The following is a 23,910-nucleotide window of genomic DNA, read 5'->3' as shown; positions in this document are numbered from 1 at the left end:
TTAAAATGGTCCTTTTATTTTATGACTGATCATGGCACCTTTGTAATTGCTTACTCCCATGTGTTATTCACTAGACCACAAACCTTGAGAAGAACTGTCTTATTTGCCATTGTATCTCCAGTTCAGGACCGTGGCACATAGTAGATGTTCAAACACTCATTGAATAAATAGTCCATGGTTATTCTATACAACAGTGTAAAGGCAAAGAGTCGAGTCCTGGACTTTCTATCCACAGCCCAGTACTCTATCATGTTGCTTTCTGGTTGAAAAGATTATATAGATGAAAAATCTTGGAACATATTTTAAAATTTTAGGCTAATAGCTAAATGTTCCTAGAACGTTTTAACTATATTTAAGTGAAAGTATCTTATGGAGAACAAACATATTTAAAATGATCTGACCACAAGAAGATTTTTTGGAGTTTCTTAACAAAGCCAACAGTTGAGTTAATATTTCTCCCTGCTCTATCTCCTGGCTTATAAAAACTAGAAATGAAATCTGAATAGAGTCCATTAAATGCTTTTTTACAAAACTAGATTTCATTTTGTCTCCCGGAGGGCTTCATATTTTAACTGTCCTTAACTTAAGTCAACTGTTATATAACCCCATTTCAGGTTCCAAAGCTCCTCTAGACTAATAACCTTGGGAAATATTTTGCAGTTACCAATTGAGGCTAACAGGATTTCTGCATTTTTATCCAGACACAGTTTAGTTGTATTGTCCCAACTGCTTTAAAATGCTTCCTGGTACTGGAAATATCTAGATAACTACAGTGTAAGCTTTAACCTGCTACAGAGTTGATCAGGTACTTTCATCAAGTGGAAACTAACAATTTTCCTGTTTCTGTTCTCCAAGGACTTTTCGTTAAATTAAACTTTAATTTTTTGATAATCATTGATGCATGCACAATTGTTAAGAACTAACAGAGATCCTGTGTATACATCTGCATATGTGTATTTAGTTCTATGTAATTTTATCACTTATTCATGTACCCAACACCCAGTCATGATGCAGAATAGTCTCATCACTATAGGGATTCCTCCTATTGTCCTTTTATAACCATACCTACCTCCATCCTGAGCATATTTCTCTCTCATACACATCCCTCCTTGTCTTCTCTCAGCCACTAGTCTGTTCCCCACTTTTGTAAAGGTCATTTGGAGGATATTATGTAATGAAATCATGCAGTATATAACCTTTGGGCATTAGCTTTTTTTATGCAGGCTGTTGCATATATCAGTGTACCGTGTGTCTATTGTTAGGTAGCATTCCATAGTTAGATAAGTCACAGTTTTATCATTCACCTCTTAAAGAACTTGTGGGGGTCTGGGGTTGTGGCTCAGTGGTAGAGTGCTTGCCTAGCACGTGTGAGGCACTGGGTTCAATTCTCAGCACTACTTATAAATAAATGAATAAAATAAAAGTCCATCAACATCTAAAACAATTTGTAAAAAAACGTGGATTGTTGTAGTCTCTGATTTACAAATAAGGCTACTACAAAGATTTGTATGCAGATTTTTATATGAACCTAAGTGTTCCCTTCTCTGTGTTAAATGTCCAGGAGTATAATTACTGGGTCATACAGTAGTTGAATATTTAGTTAAGAAAATGCCAAGCCATTGGCCATAGTAGCTGTACCATTTAGCAGTATGTAAGAGGGATACGGTTTCTCTGCATCCTTCCAGCAGTTGGGTTGTCGTTTTGTTTTTGTTTTTGTTTTTAATTTTAACCTTACTTGTGTAGTGACACCTCATCGTGATTTTAGTTTGTTTCCCTAGAAACTAATGACGTTAAACATCTTTTCATGTGCCCATTTGTTATGTATATATCCTCTTCAGTGAAATGTCTACCTTTTTGCCTTTTGCCCATTTCAAATTGAAATGTTTGCAGTATTTACTGTTGACTTCTAAGAGTTCATTTTAGCTATTTTTGAGTGTTCAATTCCAGTAGCATTAAGTATATGCACAATGTTGTTCAGCTATCACCACTCTCTAGGTCCGGAACTTTTTTTTCATCCTAAACAGAAACCCATTAAGACATTCTTCCCTGTTGTCCCCAGGTATGTGACAAGTATAGAATATAACAGTAATCATTTATAAATTTATTGGAATTTTTATTGCCATGACATTTAAGTGCATTATTTCATATTTAATAAAAATATTACTCCACAGTAGATTGGAAAAAATCTGTCTGGGACAGTGTGAGATGCACTAAATTGGATGACTTCATTAACTCTTGTTCACAGTCGAGGGATAGGAAAAGTTAAATGACTTTCCTGCTGACCTAGATGTCAGTCAGGTGCACAGCTATAAAGCCCAAATAAAATTTTCTCCCTGACATAAATCAAGGATTATCCTCAGTGTAAATAGTAATCATGATAATAAGTGAATCACAGTTGTTCATATAGCTTCTGAAGAACATCTAATTGTTAAAGAGCCTGGTGGCATTGTTAGCAGTTCTTACATTCTCCCCAGGAAAGTTGTTGAATCATTTGAAAAATTTGTTTCTTTCAAATGTTAGTAAATTGTATTCACTATAGAATGTAATAGTCAAATATGCTAAAGTTCATTTTAACCTAAAAGCATGAATAAGAGAGTAAGAAACTCTATAGTACTTAGTAATTACAATACTTAGTAATTGGGAAAAATTGCCATCAATATGTGACATTTTTCTTTTAGATACTTTGCTCCTTCTTTAAAAAATCCACTTGGCATTGATTAAAGCATACATTTCCATTAACTCATATAATATCAATTCTAACAACTCTATAACCTAAGACATTTGCTCATGAATAGAAAGTTCTAATATTTTTTGAGAAACTACTTTTTTTAAGTGCTCTACTGCTGAGCCAATCCCCAGCACTCCCAGAAGCTACTTTTTAAAGAAAATTGCAAATGTTACTCTGATAGCAAAACAAAGTTCTGCGTGACTCATGTAGAATTTGAATTTAACAAAGAATTTATCATGAATGTCCTCCTTTCTTTGTGTTTATTATTTAGAGAACAAGGGGAATCCACAGACTTGAAACATGAGTTCAGATACCAGCCAAGGCGTGATCACTACTCCTCCTCCTCCCAGCATGCCTCACAAAGAGAGATATTTTGACCGAATCAATGAAAATGACCCAGAGTACATTCGGGAGAGGAACATGTCTCCTGATCTACGACAAGACTTCAATATGATGGAGCAAAGGAAGCGAGTTACTCAGATTCTGCAGAGTCCTGTAAGTTATTATAAGCCTTTAATTGTTATTCATATTTGAGAACCTTGATATAATGAGGTTGAAAGTATCTTAAGGGACTGTCAGGTTAAAAGGGGTGGAAGAGGAGTGTCTAGTTGCTTTAAGGAGAAACGGGCACTTAAGTTGTGTATTTAATTTACGAAAATTTAATAAGAATCTAGTATTTGTTAGGCGATGTACATTTTGGAGCATGTTTTCTGGGCATAATGCTTTACAAAAGAACAGACAATTTTACTGAATTCAAGGGCATCAAGTTAGACTGAACATCTGTGAAGAAAGGAAAGGCATGACTCAAGTCATGATAACCAAGGAGTAAGCTCGGGGGATGCCATGCACCTGTTTTTTTCTTCCTTGGGTACCTTCACACACATAGCAGCATAGGAAGACTTCAGGTTTTTGTGGTCTGATATGGCAACCTAATATTAACACACTAAATACAGGCACACATGTGTACCCATCCCAAAGTAACTTGATTAAAAGTAATTATAAATTCAGTTTAAGCTGAAAATTCTCTCTGGCACAGCAACATCCAGATTTTCAAATCATATTCAAGTGATTTGTTAGTTTTTCATGAACACTTAGTGGAATTACACATATGATGGAAAATGAGAAAACAACTTGATTTTAAGATACAAAATGAGTTTATAACTTTATGCATAATAAAGATCATGGGATCCTTAAAGGAGAGTTCTGCACACATAGACACATGATGCCCAGGTTTGGCTTATTAGACTTCCAACTTACGTACTAAAATAAGCACCAGAGCACAGAGCTGCCTGAAGTAGCCCTGGTAAATCACTTTTGTTGTGTCCTTGTGAATTTAATTACAGAAGTTGAGTCAAAAGCCAAAGGGGAATTCCACTCTGTGTGATTTCCCATACCAGTGGCCCTGATGAAAGCTTTGAAGTACAAGTTATAAAAGCAATACATGCTTTGAGGAATTTTTAAAGTATAGCACCCAGTTTAAAGAAACCCTTTCCAAATGGAGCAGAAATTAACCAGAGATGAGGGTGTATATATTCCATGCTTTATTTTATGTAAACCTGAGTTTGTGTTTACAAGTCCTTGAAAAGCACATTATTTAGATCAAAATAGATTTATTTCTTGCTCTGAAAACCCCACTTAAAAATGGGGTTTAAGAACTAACTTATTAGCCAGATGATTATTATAGCAGATAGTATAAAGTAATTGAGAGAAAGAGATGAAGTTCAGATTTTGTTCAAGGTTGTTCAGTATTAAGATTTCTGGGGGAAGTGTCCCAAAGAGGACCATTGAATTCTAACTAAAATTTAAATGAAAAATTACAAGTTACATTTCCATTCCAGGGTTTTTCTTTTATAGTTTCCTCATTAAACTAAAAATAGCGTGACTTTTGAGTAGATTGTTTAAGTTTTATACTTGTATATCTACATTTGCGAATTGACTTGAAAGTATCAATTTTACTTGTGTCTTGGCAAACTGAGATAACGAGAAAGAGCAGATATAAAGATTGTCATCCCCCTTTTTACTTAACAAGGATGATCGTTTTTCTGCCCAAAGAGAAATGAAGAAGACTGAAATTTAAAAGCATTATGGGTTGATTTTATTCCTCCCCTAGATCTTTGCCTTGCAAATTTAAAATTGTTTGTGAAAGTGTATAAATTTCAAGTGCTAAAATTTCTTTTAATACAAGAGAAATTGTTTACCGAAGAAAATGTTACACAGTGGATTTGTATTAGTTACCTATTGCTAAATTATAAATTAGCAACTTAAAACAACAAGCATTTCTTATCATTTCTGAGTCAGGAACTCAGGAGCAGTTTAGCTGAGTAGTTCTGGCTCATATGAAGTTATAGTCGAGACATCTGCGATCATCTGAAGGCTCACTAACATCGCTGATGGCAAAAGACCATGGTTCCTTGTGACATGGACCTTTTATTAAGACTGTTTGAATGTTTTCCCCATAGCCTTCCGTGTTTTTTAATGACCTAATCTCAGACATCACCTGCCATCACATGCACCATATTTATTAGTTAGAAGTGAGATACTAAAGTTCAACCCTTACCCAGGGGGAGAATGATGAAGTTCACCTTTTAAGAAACAATTATCCATCTACTCTGGTAACAATTTATTTTCCCTCTCTCCATGTGAAAGAATACTAACCCTCTCCTCATGTTCCCTAAAGATCTCATTCTATTACACATTAACTTGAATCTAGAATCTCATCATCTAAATATGGTCCAGGTACAGGTGATCCTTAAATACAGTTCCTCAAGTACAGTTCCTCAAGTACAGTTCCTCTCAGTCTGTTGACTGTAAAGAAGCAAGTTATCTGCTCTCGACCACTACCATATACAAATGTACTTTATGGTGGGACAATTATAAGATAACTGTTATAGACATTCCTGTTCAGAAACAGAAAATTTTGGAACTTGGGAGGGGGGAGTAACGAGGGGGGTTATACTGGTTTAAGTAATTGTGAAATCTATGTGGGAAAATGTTTGGAAGATCCTTGAAGAGAAATTAATCTTACTGCTTACCAAGAGTCTCCATAGCTTTTGGCTCTGCCCTTTGGTTTCTTGGTTCCCCTATCTGAATCATCCTTCCTTTTCCTTGAAAAGTAGTCCATTTTTGCAACTGAGTTTTGCTCCTTAGAGATTTTGAGAATCCAAAGGCCTTGTTTCCTTTTGTTTTGACTTTATTCCTTTTAGCCCAAGCTTTCAGTGTATCCGCCAATAGAATTCTCTTAAAAATTCATGGGTCTCCTATAAATATTGGAGTTCACTTTGTTAGACAAAGCAATAACCAATACAGATGAAAATCAAAGATGTATGAACTGGGGCTGTAGTTCAGTGGTAGAGCGCTTGCCTCATACATAAGTCCTGGGTTCGATCCTCAGCACCACATTAAAAAATAAAGATATTGTGTCCATCTACAACTAAAAAAATATTTAGAAAGCAAAAAAAAAAAAAATCAAAGATGTTACTAATTCATGTTATTAAGTACTACATCTGTAAACCTATTTAAAATTCTCAGTTTAGCTTGGGAGAAAGGAAATCAGAACAGAAACGAATAAAAGCAAGGTATACTTCATTACTAATTTCTTACTGTGTGCCAGGTACATATTATGTATGTATTGTAATCTTTAATCGCCAAAGCAATTCAGACAAATATTAATATCTCCAGGCACAGTAGTGCATGCCTAAAATTGCAGCTACTTGGGAGGCTAAGTCTCAGCAACTTAAGACCATATCTCAAAAAATAAAAAGGACTGGGAATGTAACTCAGTGGTAAAGAGCCGTTGATTGAATCCTTAGTACAAAAAGATAGATAGATAGATAGATAGATAGATAGATAGATAGATAGATAGATAGATAGATAGAATGAATATATGTTTTTTAATATCCCTAGCTTACAGTTGAATAAACTGAAACTTAGAGACATTAATTGGCTCATTGTTTTACAGTTTGGTTAAATGGTGGGGTCAGAATTTTAATTCCAAATTTCATATCCTTAACCAATAAGAAGCATTTATAGAATTTAATAACAATGAAAACATTCTGCCTTGTATTTTTTATTATTTTATTCATCTTCAAATTCTGTTACTCAGGTTGATTCAGCCCTACCCAAGAAGTTTCTGATCAGAAGATGTTTTGGTTTAATTGTAAATTTGTTAATTTGAATAACAAAAATAACTTTGCCTTAACCTGAAAAATAAAATAATTCATCTCGTTCTGACCCCCACAAAGTATTACTTTCTAGAAATTCTACAACTTCTTGTTATATTTAATTATTTAAAAAAATGTATTTTCTGGGCTGGGGTTGTGGCTCAGCAGTAGAGCACTCACCTAGCACATGTGAGGTACTGGGTTCAATCCTGGTGCTAAGAATCGAACCCAGTGTCCCCCATGTGCTAGGCAAGTGCTCTACTGCTGAGTTACAGCCCCAGTCCCATGTTTAAATTTTTTAAGGAAAGTATTTGTCTTAGAAATCAAATGCTGGTAGGTAAACTAATTTAGTTTAGTATTTTATTCATGCAGTAGGATCCACAAGTTCTCTTTAACCAATGTACTCATCATATATAATGTCTGTAGAGACCCTGGATTATAATTTACACCCTTTTCTCAAAATGTCCAAAACTGTTGGAATTAAGTAACGCTTCTTCAGAGTTCAAGAAGCATACAAATTAAAAAACTAACAGGTAGTACTTGGAACACAGTAGGTATTTGGTAAATTCTGAGTGCATGGAAAGATAGATATGTGAATAACTGGGTGGGCTTCAAGTAAACAGACACTTTAATGTTATTCATCAGGTTTCTCCTGAACTTGACTGCTGTATATAGAAAACTGTTGATGGGCTTCTTAATCCTTATCACCATAGGAAGCAATCTAGACTGCTTGATGTGTATGTAGGATGGTGTTCTGAAAAATAGGATAACAGCCACATGACATACTAGTAATTTTTAATAACAGGGCATTATCCAATGCTATAAACATATTTGGAAGGCAGGAGAAACTTCAAAGCCATATACATTTTAGGATATCATTGTAATTAAAGCCTAAATTTAACAGAGTGCCTTAATCAGAATAATTGGACAGAATCACTGTGCTCTACCTGGTCACTTTAGAAGTTTTAAGATACAAATATTCCTTATTAATTTTGTTTATATTTTATTATAACCAGTTGCAAGAAAAGTTTTTGTTCTAACTTTTAGTTCCATGTTAACACTTAGATATAAGAAAAAAGACCATCCAGAAGAAAATTTGGTTTATTTTTCTCCTTTCAACAGGTTCATTTGTAATCTATTTCCAAATGGATACATTTCTTTTTTAAAAATATTTTTAGTTGTAGATGAACACAGTACCTTTATTTTATTTATTTATATGTGGTACTGAGGATCAAACCCAGTGCCTCACACATACAAGGCAAGTGCCCTACCACTGAGCCACAACCCCAGCCTCTGAATACATTTTTTAATAGAGAAATTCTAAGTAAGTTTGCTATGCTCCTAATCCTGCTTTAGGGGATACCTAATAACATAATTGTAGGGTGCCTTGGGAGCAGGAAGTCTGTAACCACTTTTTTTTTTTTTTTTCCTTTTTGCTCCAGTTTTCCTCTCTAGTAATTATCATGAGGTAGAACATCCAGATGTGGACACTTAAAATTCATTTCTGATGTCTATGATATTTACCAGCATTCCGTTACCCAAGTTTCCTAAGGTAGACATTTCTGATAAATCTGCCTGTTTGGTTTTTTTTTAGCATTAACTAAAATGATTATATCAGGTTAGTTTCTTTTATGCAATTGGTCCTTTTTTCTGTGACTTAAAAAAAATGCTTCATTTAGTGCTACTTTCTCCTGAAAGTTCTGATCTTAGAAACAATCTTGTGATTCAATATTTCAAATTAAGTCTACTTTGGGTTTATAGTGTACATTACTATGTATGTGTGTTCAATGTATGCTCTTGACTTACATGAATATCAAATCTGTGAATCTCATGTTTTCATTGTTTATTTTTTAAATACCACATGAATTCAAAGTTTATAGCCTTATTCCCTCAATATTGAAAGGAACTGTATAAAATAGAAGGATATAAGATTCAGATAAAGCTTTAAAGCACCCTCTCTCTAACTTAAACATTTTTTTCACTAAGGGATTTTTTTAGACTGTTTGCTAAAAGAGCTGTTAAAACTGTAATCCTCTGGGACAAACTAAGTTTTGCGTAGGATTTTGAGTTGAAGAATTAATTGACTTTTTAAAAATTCATAACATTCAATAAAGATGAATTTCTTATTTTAAGAAAATTTCTCCCAACAGATGATGGACAATTATTACATAATTATTACACAGGAGGAATTTCTCATTCAAATGATAGACTCCTAACTCGGCTTTCTAGCTAATAACCTGTTAAATGAATCTTAGTTGTCATTAGGTCAGCCAAGGTTAAGTTCAGGCCAGATGTGATGGTGTACACTTGTAATCCTAGTGACTGAGGAGTCTGAGGCAGGAGGATTGCAAGTTTGAGGCCATCCTCAGCAACCTAGCACGATCCTGTAACAAAATAAAAAGAACTGAGGATATAGCTTATGTAAAGCATCCAGGTTAATTTTTTAATGGGGAAAAAAAAAAAGATTGAGTTCAGATTCTTCACTTCCTTTATATCAAGGAAGATTCTAACTTACTATTAATTGAACTGAAATGGACACACAAGGGAGGATTAGAACTGCAAAAGACACAGTGAAGTCATCAGATAATGCAGTATAGTAGAATAGGAAAAACAGGTAAACAACCAGTCTTATGACAGGTTCCTTAAGTGCAGTATAAGGAAATGTGAAAAGAATTCAGAGTAGGGTGTAGAAGAAAAGAAATATGGAGATTCCTCCTAATGGAGGTGATTTAGAAGGGACTTCAGGAAGAAAGTAACATTTAAGGTAAGTGTTGAATGTGGGTGTGGGGGAATCACTGGAAGAGAAACAGTGGAAGCCAGTTCTTCCATTAGATGAAATGGAATGAGCAAGCAGAGACAAATGGAAGTGATCAGAATGCTGGGAGAACCTATAGGCTAGACCAGAACATGGGGAAGAAGTGGTAGATAAAGCCAAAAAATGACATTACAGCAGATTATGAAGACCCTAAAGTATCAAGCTACTTTGACCTAAGTTACAGGTCAGCACACTTTCTCATCATTTTCAGTTTTAATTTGTCCATACAAAAAAATTAATACATACACATTTGTATACAGTGCTTATTTGGATTTGGGTCCAAATCTTGCCTCATCTTCCTTATACGAGCTATGTGACATTAGGAAACTCGCTTGTGCTTCAGTTTCCTTGTGAAAAGGCAGGGAAATTACCTTACATTTTTGTTGTGATCATTCAGTGAAATAACATAAAAGCATGTAGTGCAGTGTCTAGCACATAGTAAACAACTACTTTGTAGAAAATGTATACATAAGTGCTAATTTAAAATATGCTGTACTTTTGTAACAGTACTTTGAAGATTATAATCATAATTGGTTGGGCTGTGTTTTAGATTTTGAGGGTCTTAAAGAATCTATCAGCCTAATGTCACTTTGCCTTGGTCATGTTATACATAAAATGTCACAGCCTCCACTACCACCTCATCTATGCTCTTGTGTGGGGAGGAAGACATGGTTTATGCTGCAATTTTATGTGTATCTCCATTTCTTTTAACCCAACTGCTATAGTGAAGACTCTAGAGAACTGTTGGCTAATCTGCGTTTAAAAGCCTGGTCTGTGACTTAACCACCCTGCTTATAAGTTAGTTCATCATGATTCATTGATGAAATTCCTAACTGCATAAGAGTCAATACTTTGCCTCGTACTCCAGGATCACCATAGTCTTCTGCTGTATAATTTTATTTGCTTTATCCACCATATAACCAAATGTTCTGATGCAAACTACTAAGTTTTATACAACATTCCTGATCATAACCTGCCTGCTGCCTTATTCGTTGTATTTGGTTTCAGAGATTCAACCCAGGTCTCTTAAAATTAGGAAGAGATCTTCTGAAGCTCATGAGAATTCTGGCTTTGCATCTTTATTTTGTTTATTTATTAGCTATGCAATCTTGAGCAAGTCATTGCCTGTTTCATCACTTCATTTTGAGACTCAAATTAATCAACTACAAAGAATTACTAACATTGGACTTTTGTAGGAAATTAAGTAAAATGTTTATTCTTGGAATATTTCAATAAAAGTTACTGTTTACTGACAGATTTTTTTTAAATTAGCCAAAACAGTTTTAATTTTTACACTTAGTGTTGCTCTATGACGTAGGTAATTATCTGAATACTATTTCAAAAACATTTGAAGCAAAAAGTGAATTATAAACGTTCATGACAAAAAAAATTAAACCTTTTGCCTACTGAAATAATTCTTATCTGTTGAAGCATTGCCAACAGAAGGCTGGAGAAATTTCATTTATTTAAAAATTTTTCCTTACCTAACACTGCATTGAAGCTATTTGGCCTTAAAAGGGACACTCATAATTGATTTCAGAAGGACTTTTATCCCTCTCTGCCACCATAGGTGTCCTAAAGTCTTAGGGTAGTACTTACTATATTGTGGGATAAGTAGAAGTGAAAGGAGACCGTTGTAACTTCACAACCACGAGAATGGGAAGTTATTCTCCATGTATGTACAATATGTCAAAATACATTCTACTGTCAGGCATAACTAAAAAGAAAAGAACAAATACAAAAATTAAGGGGCTGGGGATATAGCTCAATTGGTAGAGTGCTTGCCTTGCAAGCACAAGGCCCTGGGTTCAGTCCCCAGCACCGCAAAAAAAAAAAAAAAAAAAAAAAAAAACTATTTGCAGGCCATATAGCCCATCTGGCAGAGTGCCTGACTTGCATGCTCGCGGCCCCGGTTCGAGTCCCCAGCACTGTGGGATTGCGGAAATAACAAAGGAAACCAAATCTGAGCCTCCCAAAAATTAAGGAAAAGAAGTGAAAGGAGCAGTAGCAGTTCAGTAATAAAAAAAGCATTTGACCTGTAACCTTGCGTTTGACATTCACCAGCTCTGTGACCTTGAACAGATTTTAACCTTTCTTATGTAGCTCTGTCATCCCACCCAGCAGAATTTTCTCATCAATCTATAAATAGTTGTGATTTCCTTTAAACAACTGGTTGGTTTCTAATCTTAAAGCCATTGTAAATCAGCATAGTGAGCAATTGTCTTGATTCATGTTGGCTCCCTGAGAATTTAAATAAAATTTAGCCAATCTCTAGCAAATGTGTAAAATCTCATGGCATTCGTTTAGTATCTTAGTCTTGTTCCTGGTTCTTTCTAATCTCCTTCAGCCTTTTCTCTTTAGCTTGATTTTTCATACTTATATTTATTTTATTTTTGTATTACTTTAATCTGTGGAAGTTTCCTTGAATTTTCCCTGGAAGAACATGGGGCTAAGGGCATTCAACAAAATAGATAATGCCTATTTTTCAGAGATATTGTAACATATATAATTAGTGATACACATAGTAGTTATTACTGATAGTTTTTTTACTGAATCAAAGATATTGGTTATAGCTTCTTAGAAGTAAGGAAAGTTTAAATAGTTTTTTTGAAGGTAGGATCAAGTTTCAGAAGAGTTAGATGGCCCATTGCCATGTGTCCACAAATTTTCTATGATTTTATATAAACATAAATGAGGATGCCTAGGATATTCTTTTCCTTTTAGCCTTAACCATGGTAAATTACTCATGTTACTCTTGTATTATGGCATCCATCCATCTTTTACACAGCCACAACCATTTTGTGTTCACAGGATTTTGATTATCAGTGGGGTTTTCTGATAAATACAGTATGTTTTGTAGAGGATGTCATAGGACAATTTTTCTGGTTTAAGTCATATTTAAATGAACTAGATATAGACAATGGAAGTGGATGTTTTCCATTTTTTTGTAATTTTACTAATTAGTACATTTAACAAGCCTTAAATTTGTAAGAGAAAATTATATTTAACTAATTTATATTTATAATTATATTTAACTAATTATATTTAACTAATGTAAATGGCTCCATGATCTCAGAATTCAATATCACAATTTGTCATTTTTTTTTTAATTAATCACTCAAATATCCATCTGCCTTATTAGTGGAAAGTATAGCATTTTCCTTTTGTACTTTCTGCTTTTCCCTGAATTGTCCCAAGAACTTTAGCAGTTTATACAGTCCAAAAGCATTGATCAGTGGTACCTGTATCCCAAGATGTGGTTTGTGTTGTGTGTACATGTGCCTGTGTGTGTATGGGAGAGACACTAAAGTCTGTGTAGCCCACCATTGCCAGTGCATTTCCTTGTCACATGGTGATGGTGTTAAAGACTGGTTTCACATTGTCCAACAGAAGCTGCACATTCCCTGTTGACTCAGATGCCCATACAGGCAACCGTGATACATCAAGGAGGATAACCTTCTTCCTGTGCTTAGTTTGGTTAAGATGTCCTGGGGTCCCATAGTTGAGCTCCCAAGATTGCAGCTATTAGCACCCAGCTCATCCAGCTCATTCAGTTTGCATCACAAATACCTCTCAACTGTTGTGCTAAGAACAGCACAAAACACTGAGTCAGACCTAGTCCCCTAACATCTGTCATCTCCTAGCTTCAGAACCCATTTTCTCTTCCCACCACAGAATGCTATGCTATTATTTAAAGAAAGAAAATCCCTGGCCCTGTGTCTGGGCTATTAACCATCCTTTAAGCATGACTACATTTAAGCAGGAACTCCCAAGAGATCATATTCCCACCCTTATAAGGAAGACTACTTATCACTAAACTCAAGAGATCCACCCTTCCTAAGGAGATTTCCACAGCAAGGAAATCTCCAAGGAGCTCTGTGTATCCCTCCTGGAGGTGATGATTCCAAAATAATTCTCCGCCTTCTCCGTCTTAGGTTAAAGGGGAAGAAACTGAATTTAATTTCTGGCTGAGCATCTTGCTGTACACATAACTAATCTCAAATGGAAAAGCAAGATTTAAGTGATTTATGTTGCAAGAGCCTTCATGTTTGAAAATGAATGAAGTAGATGTGAGCAAGAGAACAAATGATAAGTTTAATAAAATAAATGTTGAGTGTGATGGAAAGACAAAACCAGCTGTTTCAACAGATGTGAAGAATTGGGAGTTTTGTGTGATAAATCATATTAACAACTCAAGAGTTACTGGAATAGAGGTGTTCTCTTAATGTTCAGGATTTTGGTTTATATAAACATAGTTTCTGCCACACCACCTGCCAAAAATAAAGATATAACTCCAGAATAGAAAAATATGGAACCCAAAGTTGGAAAGAAGTATGATTTCTCTAGGATAGCATTATAAAAGGGAAGTGATTCCTCCTCAGTTCATCTTACCAGTTTATATTCAGTTTATAGAGCTAAAAAATCGCCATGGAAATCTTAAAATGGAAACCACAATTTAGTATGTCTTACTAAAAACTTCCGCTGTGAATCACTGTTTTCAGTGATGCCCATTCAAATAAGGACCGGCTATCTTGGATGACAAAGCTGCTAAGTAAGAAATAGGTTTCTCTGCATTGGTTTATACCTGGTGCTAAATTTGCATATTAATAACAGTTTTATCTGTATTTGTCTAGTGCAGATATTATAATGTTTCCTTTTCTTTGAGTTTAAGAATGTCCAATGATTTTTTCCTCCCCTAAAAGCAAGTTTCTTGCATCCTCTAATGTTTTATTATTTTATGTTTTTATTTGTTTGTAAATAGTGTAGGTAAAGCTATTCAAAAGAGGAGTGGAGAAGAGGATGATTCATTATATCAGAGCAAGTTTGGGTCATTTTGCTGCAAGTGAGATATGCATGATCAGTGGTTATTTTTGTGTATTACAGGCTTTTCGGGAAGACCTGGAATGCCTTATTCAAGAACAGATGAAGAAAGGCCACAACCCAACTGGATTACTAGCGTTACAACAGATTGCAGATTATATCATGACCAATTCTTTCTCAGGATTTTCTTCACCTCCCCTCAGTATGTCAGTTTTGAAGAGTTTTTAAAATTAAAATTTTATTTCTACTTTGAAACAGTGTACATGTCTAGCATCATATTTTGCTCAGCATCTTATTCTGCTCAGGTTCAGTCCTTAAGTTTATAGCATCTTAATACTTAGAGTAGCATAGTGTTAGAATCTTTTTCACATCCGTCAGGCACTTATTAGACTTTGAAGATTACAAAATAGTTATAAGACATGGTCCCTTCCCAGATAAATATATTTTAATTAATACTGAAGATAACTATAAGGAAAAAATTACACAGCAGTCATAAGAAATTGTCTAATGAGGTTTCATGAGTCACCAAGCTGAGCTCAGAGTTGGAAAGGATTATTGGCTGGAGTAGACTGAGGAAACTTAGTGGGAGAAGAGAGAACTCAGCTAACCAGACTGTAAAGGACAGAGTAGTTAGAACTTGGTGTGAAATAATGGTCTGGGCATTTTCTTCATTCAACAGCTCTTAGTGAGAGCACCAATTTGGTGAACTGAACACTGTCAGGATACTAAGAATCATTAAGTACTAAGCTCCAGAACGGTGCATGTCAGCTGTGATGCTCTAGTGCAAAGGCAGGTGCACAGAGTGCCAGAGAGAACTGGCAAGGACTTCTTCAGGTTAGACTCAGGGGATGAGGGACTTTTTCCTTTCCCTTTTCCCTTTTCCTTTGTTTGTTGTTTCTTCTTTCTTTCCTTTTTTGTTAGAGATTTGTGAGTATTTCAGTGAATTCAAGTATTTTCCAAATAGAACACACGGGTAAAGAGACGCGGTGGTGGGAACGTGCAAGGTGAGGGCATAGTTGTAGAACCCTTCTAGTGGACCATTGTGTCGGTGCAGCAGAGTCCTGGTGTGGAAGCCTAGGGAGCAGAGTTGGCCTCGTTGATGAGACCTTCACTCTTCGACCAAGAAGGGCTATCAGCATGGAAAGGGGAAAGAAAGAATTGTGAAGAAAGACTTGATAGGTGATGACTTAGATGTGTACCAAAAAAGGAAAGAAACTGAAGTCAGAAAGATCAGTTATTCAAGATTCTTTGAAAGAATCCCAATGTGAGAGATACTGACCTATTAGAGGCATTTTGGGGGCCTAAAGGGAAGAACCAATTAGAAATGCATGGCCAAGACAGAGCAGAGAGGACTGCTCTGTTTGGGGAAGGGAAGAATGATAAGTTCCCTAGTGACTCTGTTTTCTAGCTTGGGAGAAATATCCTTCCGGCAGAAACAGCAATTAAAAAGCTGAAGCAGGCTGGGTGCAGTAGCTCATATCTGTAATCCCAGAGCCTTGGGAGGTGCAAGCAGGAGAGGATTCAAGTTCGAGACCAGCCTCAGCAATTTAGTGAGGCCCAGATTAATTTAGTGAGACCCTGTCTCAAAATTTAAAAAAATTAAATAAGAAGGGGTAGATGTGACTCAGTAGTTAAGTGCCCTGGGTTCAATCACCAGTACCAAAAAAAAAAAAAAAGTTGAGCTTTTTGGTTCACACTTTCTATAATATTGAGTATCTGTGCCAAGCACCTTTCTAGTGACTGGGGAGTGCACTGACAAGATTCAATACAATACAGACAAGATTCCTTTTATCTTAGAGACAGAAAATAGACTAAGTAAATAAGATGATCAGAAAATCAGAGAATAGGGAGTGCTATGCAGAGAATTACAATATTGTCATGTGACAGAGAGCACCTAGGTGGCTATGTTAGATTGGGTGATCAGAGACACTCTGTTAAGGTGACACTGAAACTGAAATCTGAATAGCAAAAAGGAGCAAACCATACCAAAATGGAGAAACAAGTACAGGAGCCGGGTGAGGAAAAGGCAGGAGTGAGTTCGGCCTCTTCAAAGTATAGAAATAAAGATAATGGTCTGGAGCATGGCTTTCTAGGGGCCAGAGTAGAACAAAGTCGGATCAGAAACACAGGGCCAGATCATCTTAAAATATGGTTTTAATATGGTTGGGAATAAATTATATTACAGTCTCATTTATTCCTAGCTCTGATGGGAAGCCCTTTTAAGCAGAAGGATACTTTTTAAAGACGACTGCTATTTTCTGTGGGAAAAATGGACTAGGAGATTTGATAATATATTAACAAAAATAGGAAAGCCCAGAGTTGGGGATCTGGTTTGGCTTTGGAAATGGAGGAAGTTCAAATTTGGGAATACTCAATTTGAGTTGCCAAGATCCTGCAGCAGTCAGAAAGGCAGTCTGAGAGCTTAAGAGAGAGACTTGGCAGATGGACATAGAGCAGTGTTACTCAAAGCTGTGGGCATTCATGAAATAATCATACAGGCAGGCAGAGGCAGAGGACAAGAGTCCAGGGAGAGAATTTCAGAAGTTCTAAGAGGAGACTAGTCAGGGAAAATAGAAATAATAAGAGAAGTGTCCTGCGAGTGTCCTAGATTCCATGGCAGGAACACAGAGCTGCAGGGGTTTTGGCTGGCTGGTTGGAATGTACAAAGGATGGCAGCAGGAAAGCCACGTCCCAGTGTTCAGAGGTCAGAAAGTAGAAATTGACCAGTTTGCCTGGAACATTTATGTGATGGCCTGAAAAGTGGAAGTTAAATTGGGAGGATAGGTAGAGAGTAGGAGATAGGATAATGGCTAACTCTAAAATTTTGTCAGAAATTTTACTATTTTGTATGACTTACATATGATTAAAACTGTTTCTTTGAATTAGTTTGCAGCATTCCAAAATTAGAAGATTTCACAATTGGGACTTCTCTTTTAAAGTTCTTATTGGTCTCACATTCTCAGGTTAAATGTAGTGCTTAAGGAAACTAAGTCTGATGGTTCTATGCAAAATGGGTTTACAAAGAAGGGCCGTATGTAGGGACAAAAACGAGAGGGCTTATTGTAGGAGTCCACATGTGAGTTAAGGCCTGAACTCAGGTATGGGAAGTAAGAGGCCTTGTGATAGAACATGATGACAGATTACCTGTGGTGTCCCAGGAAAGGTTAAGATGTAAAGGTCCCTCAGGGTTTGAGCCTATAAGCATTGTAATGCCATCAGTATTAGAAGAGTAAAGAGAAGAGAAAAGGTAAGAAAAAGAAGATTAAATTACTTTTAAGTCCCTTTAATTTTTATGTTATTGTGTTGTAAGAAGTTAGAAATAGCAGGCTGAAGAATGAGGAGGAGGATGTGGTCAGAGATGAAGATCACAATGGGACTTACACTCATAACAGTGGGGAGGCTTGGGAGTATATAATGTTTTCATGGAGAAAAAAAAGTAAAATAAGAAAGGAACATAATGGAGACCTGAGCTTTGAGAAAGAACCACGGTCGGAGGAAGAAGGGAGAGAACTTGTTGAAGAGGAAAAAAGCAGGTGGAAAGGGAACAAGAGACCCTGGATAGCATTACATGGGCCTGGGGAAGAATTCTAGGAGAGAGGCCGTGGGGAATGGTGTCAAGCTGTAAAGAGGTCAAGGAGAATGAAGACTAAGCAAAAGTTGAACTTTGAACTTGGCATTTGGATCCTTAAAGACCTTCGAGAGGGCAGAAGCCAAACTACTTTTTGTACACTGTCTTTTCTATCGCAAGTGTTTTCTTCTGTTTGAATAAAAGTCAAGAGAGATATTAGAAAAGTATTTTTCTGTTGAGGTCTTTTCATTGTAAAATTAGAAATAACCTGTTATTGAACTTTCACCTTCAAAATCATATAACCATTTTCTCAATGTGACCCTTTGCTATGGTCATTCTGGAACAAGTATTAAAGCACCTTTTAACAAGCAATCACAGAAGATAGCTTATTTATTTTTACTCCCAGTACACTTTTCTGAAAGAGGATAAGCTAATGACACATCGAATGGACTGGTAAATTTCAGATTATTTACAAGACTAGGTAGGACGTTCTGTTACTTCCTGGCATCTAATTCTCAGGTAGGGATTGTTTGACTTGAGTCTCTCACCACAATTTTTGTCTTTTAGGTCTTGGCATGGTCACACCTATCAATGACCTTCCTGGTGCAGATACATCCTCCTATGTGAAGGGAGAAAAGCTTACTCGTTGTAAACTTGCCGGCCTATACAGACTTGCAGATTTGTTTGGATGGGCACACCTGGCAAACACATATATCTCAGTAAGTTAGTTAGTTTTTATTTCTTTTTATAAAATTCCAAGTAGAAGGCAACTGTGCTCTCCATGACTTGAACATCCAGTTTTCAGACTTTATTTTCTGAACCCAACATGCTAGATCACAACTGCATGCTTATTTAAACCTTATCACCAAGGGAAAGCCTACAATTCCAACTTTCTTCTCCCTTTACTGTGTTGTTCCTTTAATATAGAGCAGCTGTTGAATCTATCCAGAAAGACACCAGAATTGTCTCTCTCCATGTTAATTATACGTAAGCATCAGTGGCACTGAAAAGCATTTGGGGCAAGAAAAAAAAATTGATCAGGGAACTTTCCTTCCTGATTTTTGTTTTGTTAAATGTGTTTTTCATGTTTATCATCATCTTGTTTTTACTTTACCACACTTAGAAGCAAGACAATATTTGGAATGAAAAAAGTATTAAAATGTTGTGTGATGGAAGTGACGTAGACATGGTCCAATCTCCCAACAACCTTTCTTCCTTTTCCTCTGGCCATTCATTAGTTTCCCCCTTCCATCTCCACCTTAATTCCTTCTGAGGAAGAAATTTTGTTCTCCTTTCTGCCCTTTTCCCCCTAGTTTCCATATTGCAAATTAAGGTTATTACCACTTTGGGTTGGATAATGTTGGAATTTATTTTTTATGAATATAGCTGACCCTGAGCAAATTTAGAACCCCAAAGTAACACTACAAGTAAGCCCAGTAAATGAGAAAATAATGTCAGAATTTTTTAGCAAGTTCTAGAGAGTTGAGGGGAATTTAAGAAAAGTTTCCATGTTGCAGACCTGGAATTTTTGTTTTGTTGTTTTCTTCCTCCAGGTACCTTATAATTATTCCTCAAAATATATTTCTGGTCACATTTACACTGCAAAATATGAATGCTTTAGAGAAAGTTCCTGTTGTTTTTTTTCTTTCTTCCAGGTAAGAATAAGTAAGGAGCAAGACCACATTATAATAATTCCCAGAGGCCTATCTTTTTCTGAAGCCACAGCCTCCAATTTGGTATGATTTTCATTTCTATGTTACTTTTTCAGAATTCCCTTATGCTTTTCTGACAGTTTGTATCTTGTAGCACAGGATGGAACAAGAAAAGGGTATAGATAGAAAAACATTTACTAGTGAACAGTGAGAGTTTGGAAAATTATGTTGATTTTTAAAAACTTTAGAGTTCAAGAAAAATAGGGTGGTGCATGTTTTGGAAGGAATCTCAGGAAATTTTTCCATCCTGTACATTCTGGAATTTTTTTAAACATAAACACAGTCTGTGTGTATTTTGTAGCTACATTTAAATAGTTGAAGGGTATGAGTGGAGGGTCCAACCAAGCTTTTTCTCTTTGTCGTGATTGTATTCCTAGCCACTGTCATCTGCTCATAGAACAGCTGGAGCTACACTGACTCTGGGAGATGCAGTGTTAGTAAATTCAAGTCTTTTAGCCAATTCATAATATAGATTTGCCCAAACCTCTGAAAACTATACTTCTTGCTAAATACCAAGTTGTGTTGCAAACTACCTGTTTTATAAATAAAGTTTTATGAGAGCAAACCTATATCCTCATTCTTTTACAAATCATTTCTGGCTCCTTTTTTACTCAAATAATGGAGTTGAGTAGTTGCAACAGAGGCCGACAAAGTCTAAAATATTCATCTGGTCTTTTACCCAAAAGTTTGCTACACCCTGGGTTTAGCTTTTGGAACGCAAACTTTGATACATATGTATTGGTTAAATAACGTCTTTCTAATTTTTCCAGGTAAAAGTCAATATAATTGGAGAAGTGGTTGACCAGGGAAGCACTAATTTGAAAATCGACCATACAGGATTCAGTCCCCATGCTGCAATCTATTCAACACGTCCTGATGTTAAATGTGTGATACACATCCACACCCTTGCTACTGCAGCTGTAAGTCAGGGAAGGACCAAAACCAATGACTCTGGAGAATATATTTTTCATGACTCTCCCAAACCAATACTGTACTTTATTCATTCCTTCGACTCTGCCATTCAGAATCATATTTGAAATTTCATCTTCTGCATACCCAGAAAGCAAAAGTCTCTTGAGATCAAAATGCTATCATTCTGAGAAACAAGTAGAGAGATAGAATTTAGATTCTAAAACTAATCAGTTTAATAATTAGGTTATTGAGGTATTTTGGAGCAAAACTTTTTCCATAATACTTGACACAGCATTTAAATTAAGTTATATCCCCAGAGACCTTTTGGATGGGTTACAGTGGTAAACAAGATGAATAGGCCAGTGTCTCCTGAGCTACCTAAAGAATCAGGTTCCCATGAACATATGGGTAGTAACTACCTGTGTTATCTTGATATGGTCCAAATCAAATAGGTGTCCTCCATGAAGTGTGGGATCCTTCCAATTTCTCAAGAGTCCCTTATCCTGGGAGACATTGCCTACTATGACTACCAAGGATCACTTGATGAGCAGGAGGAGAGAATTCAACTGCAGAAAGTTCTGGGGCCAAGTTGTAAGGTATGTAGTAGAGTCTCCTTCTAAGGAGCTATTTTTGTTGCTGCTGCTGTTGATGAAAACAGTGTGAGCTATGCCAGTTATTTAAAGTGATTGCTCTGGGGATTCTATTTTAGGTGCTGGTACTCAGGAATCATGGAGTGGTAGCACTTGGAGAAACAGTGGAAGAGGCTTTTCATTATATTTTTAATGTGCAGATAGCCTGTGAGATTCAGGTAGGAAAACTTATTCCCCGCTTCTTATGACTTTGTTATTTGCCCATTTAGTTGGATTTTATGTTTATTTATTTCCAAAGCCCAATTCATTGGCAGGTTTTTGTTTTGTTATTTAAGAAAATTTCTCCTTTACTTAAATAAAAAGGGTTGTCAACCCAGTTATTTCTTGAATTGAAAATAGGAGGAAAGCAAATCAAAATTCACATACACAGAAATCTAAGTGCTTTATAAACAGTGTTCACCCCACAGTCCTCCTTTCTGTTTCACCCTCTTTGGGTGATACTAATTGAGAAGCAAAGGCAGCCACAAATCATCAAGAGTCGGATGTAATGTAGTTACTTTTATAAAAAACTAAAATGAGGGCCAGAAGTTTTACGAACTCATGCAGTTTCTAACAGTTCCACAACCTCTTATAATAGGCTGGATACTTATTAGCCACTTTTTCCCTCAGAGAAGCTGAGTATATGTAAAGGCTCAAATTTCCCTCTTAAAGAAAATCAAACAGGTTCTCTTAAAGCAAATGGTGATAATTTAATTTATTGAAAGAACCTCAAGAAAAGGAAGAAGCCTTCTACCAGCTTTAACTTAACAACCAACTTCTGTTTTGTTTTAATGATACCTGTTCTCAAATGGAGCTATGAAAGGTTTAATTAAGACATGACTTTTGTCTGAATAGCCTTAAGTTCAAAGTGTAGTGTCTCTATATTCCTTTAAACAAATGCTAACTGGATAGCCATGGGAGAACTTATTTTTCAGATAGATGGAAAAGATACTTCAACTGCCTACTTATTCAAGAGTGTTGCTTTGCTTTGCCTTTGCTATTAGTAGCCTGAACAAGTATTATGACTATTTATCAAATCAAAATTGTGCTTTTTTTGAAAGTAAAACACTCATCACAGTCTTTTCAGTTTTGTGTGTCTGTATGTTTTACCATTGATTACAGGTGCGGGCATTAGCAGGGGCAGGTGGAGTAGACAATCTACTTGTACTGGATCTTCAGAAATATAAAGCTTTCACTCACACTGTAGCAGCATCTGGAGGAGGAGGTGTAAATATGGGTTCCCATCAGAAATGGAAGGTTGGCGAGGTTGAGTTTGAAGGGCTGATGAGGACTCTGGACAATTTGGTAGGTGAAAATGAAACACAAACTTGTTTTTCATGTCTTCATATTCAAAGGCAGAAACTTCCATCTCCCTTTGACTTTAGAACATGCTCCTTACTCCTCCAGGACCTCAGTTTGATCCTAAGAATGTATGTTGGTATAATTTAACCACATTTTTACAAATCAGAAAGATATATAAATGTGATCTTTTTTCCTCAGGAATATAGTACATTGTTATTGATTATAGTCACCAAGTCTTACATTATATCTCTTGAACTTAATTCTGTCCAATTGAAATTTTATATCCTTTGCCCAACTTCTCCCCACCGCAAACCCCTTACATCCACCATTCTACTCTGCTTCCATGAGTTCAGCTTTTTTAGTTTCTTCATGTAACTGAGATCATGCAATAGTTGTCTTTCACTGCCTAGCTTGTTTCACTTACCATGATGTCCTCCAGGTTCATCCATGTTGGTGCAAATGGCAGAATTTATTTTTTTTAAGGTCATATAGTGTCCCATTATGTATTTGTACCACATTTTCCATTCATCCACTGAGAGCCACATAGGTCGGTTCTGTATCTTAGCTGTTGTGATCATTGTTGCAATGAACATGGGAGTACAAATGTCTCTTCAACACTCTGATTTCAATTTCTTTGACCGTGTATCCAGTAGTAGGATTGCAGGATCATATAGTAGTTCTAGTTTTAATTTTATGATAAACCATCATATTGTTTTGCATGATGGCCATACGATGTATGTTCCCACCAAAAATGCAGAGTTCTCTTTCCCCTCACTTTCCCCAACACTTACGTCTTGTCTTCTTGATAATAGACATTCTAACAGATGTGGTTTTAATTTGCATTTTTCTGATTAGTGATATTGAGTATTTTTTTAGTACCAGTTGGCCACCTGCATGTCATCTTTTGAAAAATGCTTATTTAGGTCCTTTGCCTATTTTTTAATTGGGTTATTTCTTTTCTTGTTATTTAGTTGTTTTAGTTTATATATTTTGGACATTAACCCTTTATAAGATGCATGGTTTGGGAAATATCATCTATCATAGATTTTAACCTCTTCCATGAAGGATCAAAAGGCAGATTGCCTTGAGACCCAGGCATAAAGACTTAAATGAGCAAGCACTGAGATTTGGTTTCCCCAAAAACCATTTTGTAGGAAAACCATTTTGCAGGAAAATGTTTCTGGTCAGCAGTTTAGAAATTACCTTTGTCAGAAACAGTTGTATGAGTGGAAATTGCAGTGCCAGCTGCAATCAGTTTTAACT

General features: G+C 36.0%; 1 protein-coding gene and 1 long non-coding RNA gene across 6 annotated transcripts in view; both read left to right on the top strand.

The window, feature by feature from the left end:
- The window catches only part of LOC306660446, a 356,489-nt gene that overhangs the window by 171,186 nt on the left and 161,393 nt on the right, over positions 1-23,910 (top strand). The window lies entirely within an intron of this gene.
- The window catches only part of ADD3 (adducin 3), a 115,249-nt gene that overhangs the window by 81,247 nt on the left and 10,092 nt on the right, over positions 1-23,910 (top strand). For all 5 annotated transcript variants that reach the window (XM_079138673.1, XM_079138675.1, XM_079138672.1 and 2 more), the window contains exons 2-9: positions 3,000-3,223; positions 14,588-14,726; positions 18,660-18,811; positions 19,748-19,828; positions 20,575-20,724; positions 21,169-21,312; positions 21,426-21,524; positions 22,468-22,650. In XM_079138673.1, the coding sequence (XP_078994799.1) occupies positions 3,029-3,223; positions 14,588-14,726; positions 18,660-18,811; positions 19,748-19,828; positions 20,575-20,724; positions 21,169-21,312; positions 21,426-21,524; positions 22,468-22,650 (1,143 nt within the window). In that variant the 5' untranslated portion in view covers positions 3,000-3,028. The remainder of the gene's footprint in view (positions 1-2,999; positions 3,224-14,587; positions 14,727-18,659; positions 18,812-19,747; positions 19,829-20,574; positions 20,725-21,168; positions 21,313-21,425; positions 21,525-22,467; positions 22,651-23,910) is intronic.

This window comes from Sciurus vulgaris, assembly GCF_902686455.1.
Source record: "Sciurus vulgaris genome assembly, chromosome: 4".
Lineage (NCBI taxonomy): Eukaryota > Metazoa > Chordata > Mammalia > Rodentia > Sciuridae > Sciurus > Sciurus vulgaris.
This window is presented reverse-complemented; position numbering and strand designations above follow the sequence as displayed.